At 42.8% G+C, this 5,410-nt stretch overlaps 1 protein-coding gene across 3 annotated transcripts; it reads left to right on the plus strand.

Annotated features, from left to right (window-relative positions):
* The first annotated feature begins 247 nt into the window (after positions 1-247).
* Positions 248-5,036, plus strand: LOC133885111 (common plant regulatory factor 1-like). Of its 3 annotated transcripts, none has more exons than XM_062324761.1 (12): positions 248-462; positions 1,329-1,416; positions 1,796-1,840; positions 1,921-2,010; positions 2,090-2,173; positions 2,811-2,947; positions 3,046-3,091; positions 3,219-3,261; positions 3,563-3,777; positions 3,971-4,048; positions 4,233-4,358; positions 4,472-5,036. In XM_062324761.1, the coding sequence occupies exons 2-12, from the start codon at positions 1,342-1,344 to the stop codon at positions 4,685-4,687; spliced, it is 1,155 nt and encodes a 384-aa protein (XP_062180745.1). In that variant the 5' UTR covers positions 248-462; positions 1,329-1,341; the 3' UTR covers positions 4,688-5,036. The 3 variants fall into 3 exon arrangements, with proteins under 3 accessions (XP_062180745.1, XP_062180743.1, XP_062180744.1); XM_062324759.1 differs by having other exon boundaries at positions 249-462; positions 3,557-3,777; XM_062324760.1 differs by having other exon boundaries at positions 249-462; positions 1,334-1,416; positions 3,557-3,777.
* The last annotated feature ends 374 nt before the right edge of the window (positions 5,037-5,410 follow it).

The raw sequence follows: 5,410 nt of genomic DNA on the forward strand, positions 1-5,410 counted from the left end.
GAAGCTCTGTCAACAAAGTTTTACAGTTATATCAACATGGATGTATTTCTTACGGTATCTATCCAAATTAGACATGTATTTACTTTACATACACATTAGCCATATGCCATGCAACCTTAGCAGTTGCTATCTAAGAGGCCATACACAAATCTGTGGGATGCAATCCAAGGTGCTTGTAGCAGTTAGCCCCGCTGGGCACGCCCCAGTGGTCCAATCCTTATCACAGATACGTGTCTCGTGACGTGGCTCCAGCCTTTGGCGCCCCTCCCCTTCCTTCCTCCACCTTCCCACTCTCCCCCGCTCCCCTGTCTCTTTCCTCTCGTCCGCGCCACCTCGCCCTCCTCTCCGTCTCTGTCTCCCTCGTGTTCTCGCCACGCACCTCTCCTAATCGGATCAGCTGGGCCTTGCGTCCCCAGCTGTTCTGTGAAATCTCGCCGCCCGGTGGAATCGTCACCTGATCGGGTGAGATGCTTCCCGTCCCAATCGTGCGCAATGCCCGTTGATTTCTTCTGTTTCCCTGCTCAGATTCATGCTCGCGTTATCTCATCAGGCAACGAATTATATCCAGTAATTTCTTTAATGTCCTCGTTAATATGGAGCAGTTCATGCACGGGGATTATCCAGCGGCAATTCGAGTTCTAAACATGTCCGTTAGGGAGACCCTGAGAGTTCGGTGCATGATGCATTGACGCGTCACGGCGAAAGGAGACTTGCTTGTTCGTCGGAGTCCGTCTGTATCTCCTTGCGTCCGAGTCCAACCCTGCGTTTGCTTTGCTCTGTTCGTTGGATATCAAAGATGACCATAGGCGCTAGCCACATAGAGAGTCAGTAGAGGCGTCCAAAACTGCTTGGAAAAGTAGGTGTATACCAGCTGAGCGACAGTGCAGTCGTTGAATCAATCGACTGCGCGTGGCTGAAATTGGTTAGGCGGGCTCATCTTGTGCTTCGTATGCATTCCAAGCATATTTCCAGGGTGAATAAGTGCTAGTCTTCATTCCTGCATATATAAAGTAAGAAGAAAGAAAGAGGGTGTGTGTGTGGGGGGGGGGGGGCTTATTGTTCCTCGAGGGTGTAAGAGAAAGATTAAGATATTGTTTTCAATAGTTCCGGTGAAGTTCTGAAACCAAAATTTTCAGTGTTGCTATTTACCTTTTGTATGAAAAGAAGTGGGTCGTAGAAAAAGGCTTCAGTTCAGATCTTATTTCAGATAAGTTGACAGGACCAATAAGCTTCTGGTGGAAAAAGAGAGTAGATATTCACTTTTTACACTCATCTAGTATTATTTTAGTTGGCTAAATTGTATGTTGTAATAATCTGAACTTTTACAGGACAGACAAGCAGATGTTTGTAAGAGGCATGGCACATGATGAAGCTGTGGCTACCCAGAAGACTAGAAAAACAGCCTCACCTCCTAAGGTAACAATATCTGATTTAGTAGTACTTTTTTTTTTTTGGCGAAATATGATTCAGTAGTACCGAATACTGAGATATTACCTGATTCATTTAGCATGATTTCTGCGGAAACCGAAGCCATCGTATGTATAATTAGAACTTGTCTTAAAATATGAAGCAATGATATCACTGAAATTACTTTCCTTATACGGAGCTACATGTAGCGTCCTTGATATGTCAACATAACATGTACAGTAAATACTTGCCTGCTCATCCTCATGGTTACTGCTGGTTTGAGATCCTACATGGAATGATAACATAATGTGTTTCCTGACTGGGCTTTATCGATTACAAGTGTAGGACCAGTTACTGTTGATGTCTCATCGATTACATTTATTTGCAGGATCAACCAGCTCCTTATCCATATCCTGATTGGTCGACCATGCAGGTTGAGTTTCAGTGTTCCTTTGCCATTCTCCCACTTCATTGGAACACAGTAGTTTAAGCAGTAAGCTCGAATTTTTACAGGCATACTATGGCCCTGGTGTGTTGCCGCCAACATATTTTGCTCCAGCAATAGCTCCAGGTCATGCACCGCAATACATGTGGGGTCCTCAGGTATTTGAATTTGATCTCCATGTGCATAGTATGTTTCGCATACTGTATTGAAATGTAACGGACCTGTGTGTCTCTGCAGCCTATAATGCCACCCCCTTTCGGGACACCGTATGCTGCAATCTACCCACATAGTGGAGCATACCCGCATTCCCTTGTGCCCATGGTAAAGATTAAACCATTGTGTGCTTCCATGTACTTTTTTCTTTAATTAAACACATGATATGCTATTCATCAACATTTGAAAAGAAAGAGAGGAAGATGTTTGTTATTGCCATCTGTGGTATTGCACTAATCTTAGGAATAAGATATTGTTAATAAGCAAAACAGCGAAAATTGAGTCCCATCATGTTGAGTCTCAAGTAAAAAAAATGTTGGAGCGGACAGTGCTTGTGGAAAAGCCAAACATGGCTGGCCAAGTGGCCAAGCCACCCAATGTAGTTTTAAAGGGAAAATAAAACTTGACGTTAATTAGACTACTGTTATGTTCTTTTAGGTTTACTGTAGTTCATCATTGACTGCATAACATGCATAATGTTTTCCGTAGCAAAGAATGGTGCAGCTCATCAAAACAAAGAATCTATACTATGCATCTAGAACTTATTCAGATTCACACTCGATAATGCCCTTGGACAATTTACTCAGTTCTTTAACTTTTAGTTTACGCACTACGTCTAAAGTTCTCATGTCAATTTATTTTGCTTGATCACGAATCAAAAGTTAATTTTATTTTTTTCTTAAAGTTTTTCATTCTGTTGAATTTGTCAATTTGATCAATTTTGTCTGCTCATGATGCTTTCAAGATGTCAAATCAATCGAGTGTGGAGCCAGCCAAGTCTGCAAACAGCAAGGATAAAAGTTTCAACAAGAAACTTAAGGAAATTGATGGGAATGCAGTATCTGCCGGCAGTGGTAACAGTAAAAGAACAGTGTCATCCAGGTACTGATGTGTTTTTCTTCTATTTGTGGATTTTAGTACCCCCCTTATCGTTACTCTTTTGGTAAACTGAAGTTATGTGCTTCTGGTGGTATATTCAGTGAAGATTACAGTGCAGAGGGCTCCAGCGATGTAAATGACCAGAAGGTATGGTCTTCTGTGCCCGTGCGCATTAGGTTTTGTTTTATGTTTTTTATTGAATATGCCTGAAATATTTTTAAGTGATGCATTCATGATGTTCTTCATCATTACACTGAACTTTTGCACTATTCAGGTGTGCAAAACTCCCAGGAAACGGAGCGCTGATGATGGGCCCGGTAAGAACTCTTTCGGTGCTCATAGAGGTCATGCTATTGCTACTTCTCCACAGTCCCGCTGTGTAAGACTTATTAGAGCCAGAGGTGGTAGCTAATTTGATTTGTCATCTTGCCACATTGGTCATCTCATACTCTTCTATTACGCCTTCTTTGGTGGTCTTGCTTGGATGTTTTTTCTTTTTGACAAATAGTTGCACAAAATCTTTCAGTTGCTGCGTAGTATATTAACTGTGATCAAGTCCTGTTCTAAGCATCAGAGTTAGCAAGAAAATGGCTAACTAAAATATATTGGCAGGTGCAGAAACAACCGCAGCTGCAAAGATGGAAGGTGTTATAGCTCCTAACCATACGCTAGGAAATACAGCCATTTTGCCACATCACTTCTTTCCAGCTCCAGTAATTAAGCCCACTGCTACAAATGTTGCTAATTCGAGGGCAATGGGCGCAACGATATCTCCATCACCTGGCGTGATGGTTCCAGCTCATGCCGGAGTACCAACTGACTCATCAATCAAGGTATATCCCATCTGGAATTGTATAGAACTGCTAGCAAATTGATGGTCATAAAAAAAAAAAAAATTGCGTGAAACAATTGAATTTCGAGAGGTTATTACTATTTGAGAAGAATTTTTTTCCTTAATCCCTCAACGATCTATATTAGAACTTTTGGTGTTCACGCATTAACTCTTTGGTAATTCCTCCGTGACAGGATGAGAGGGAACTAAAGCGTGACAAGAGGAAGCAATCAAATAGAGAGTCTGCTAGACGGTCAAGGCTGAGAAAGCAGGTGTGTTGTACTGACCATTTTCTGCATTTTTATTTACTGAATAGATTCTTGCGTCTTCAGATATACCCTTTGATCAACACAGATGCAATATGAGCAATATGCCAATATCCACTTTTTTAATAAAAAAGGAAGCAATATGCTGAATTTGGGGACGTGAAATCCAATTTGTGATCTCCTGGTGTAGGCTGAAACAGAGGAGCTGTCGACACAAGTGGAATCACTTACAGCAGAGAACACATCCCTTAGATCGGAAATCAGCAGGCTAACAGATAGCTCTGAGAAGCTCAGATTAGAGAACTCCGCTCTAATGGTACTGGACCTCCTTGGTGATACCGTAGTCACACACCTTAACGTTCTATACTACGTTCCAGGCTCAGCATTTCAATCCACCTTTCTCTAATGGAACTGCGCATCATTCCTCAGGTGAAACTGAAGGACACGGCAGCACTGACCCCTGCAGAACCGTCTCTGGACAAAGCAGCTACAGCCGCCTCCTCTCCCCGTGCCGTGGAGAATTTCTTGTCGATGATTGACAGCACAAACACGACGGGTGTCAGTCGGCACACGGAGCACAGCGAGCCCCAGCTCCGGCAGCTGCTGGACTCTAGTCCGGTGACTGATGTTGTTGCTGTAACCTGATGCTGATCTGCCTTTCTTTCCCCTGGCACACAGGAGCTGATACCAGCATGTGGCCCGCCTGGGGGATTTTGCAAGCTCATGCTGCTCACATAACACCTGCGTTACAGTGTAGCCATTGATTCCAGTATATTTTAAGAACACCTGTAATTTATCTACTCTAGTGCCGGATTCCAACCTCTCTTCTCCCAATCTCTGGCAGGGATGCCTGATGTACCATATTTAAATTTTCTTTTGAGACTTAGCAGTGTTGTAACATAGGGAGTTGTGCTGCATGCCAACCTTAAAACTTCGAGATCTTTGAACCATGTTCGGTGCAATAACTAATGCAAATTGAAGTTTGTACAAGAAAGGATGCTAGAAGTCTGCAGTCTTGGTTTGATCCATGCCATTTTTCGTAAGTGATACAGTATCCGCAGGGATGAGTCTCTCTGTGATCTGAACAGTTAAACGAATCAAACGCCGGCAGTGACAATCCAGTTCATATCTGTTTAGCCCATAGGGCAAGAGAGAACAAGGAAAACAAGTTACAGCATAGAAGTTACATGACTGAAACTAAAACAAGCATCTCATCAGACAGCCAGAAGGCTCGCTAGCCCCGCCGTGCCTCGATGCATGGATTTCTCACGAGTCACAAGCAATGTTTGTCATGTTGTATCTAAGGTGATCTAGGCTAGGTTCGTAGCTCATGTGTTTCTGTGATTTTTACATTGTTTTTTCTTAATT

This window comes from Phragmites australis, chromosome 11, assembly GCF_958298935.1.
Source record: "Phragmites australis chromosome 11, lpPhrAust1.1, whole genome shotgun sequence".
NCBI lineage: Eukaryota > Viridiplantae > Streptophyta > Magnoliopsida > Poales > Poaceae > Phragmites > Phragmites australis.

Bases quoted from the DNA above. Each gene is read 5' to 3' on its own strand.
- LOC133885111 (XM_062324759.1), top strand. From the start codon at position 1,342: ATGTTTGTAAGAGGCATGGCACATGATGAAGCTGTGGCTACCCAGAAG. The intron at 2,011-2,089 runs GTATTTGAATTT...GTGTCTCTGCAG, and splicing joins AATACATGTGGGGTCCTCAG to CCTATAATGCCACCCCCTTT. The intron at 3,778-3,970 runs GTATATCCCATC...CCTCCGTGACAG, and splicing joins CAACTGACTCATCAATCAAG to GATGAGAGGGAACTAAAGCG.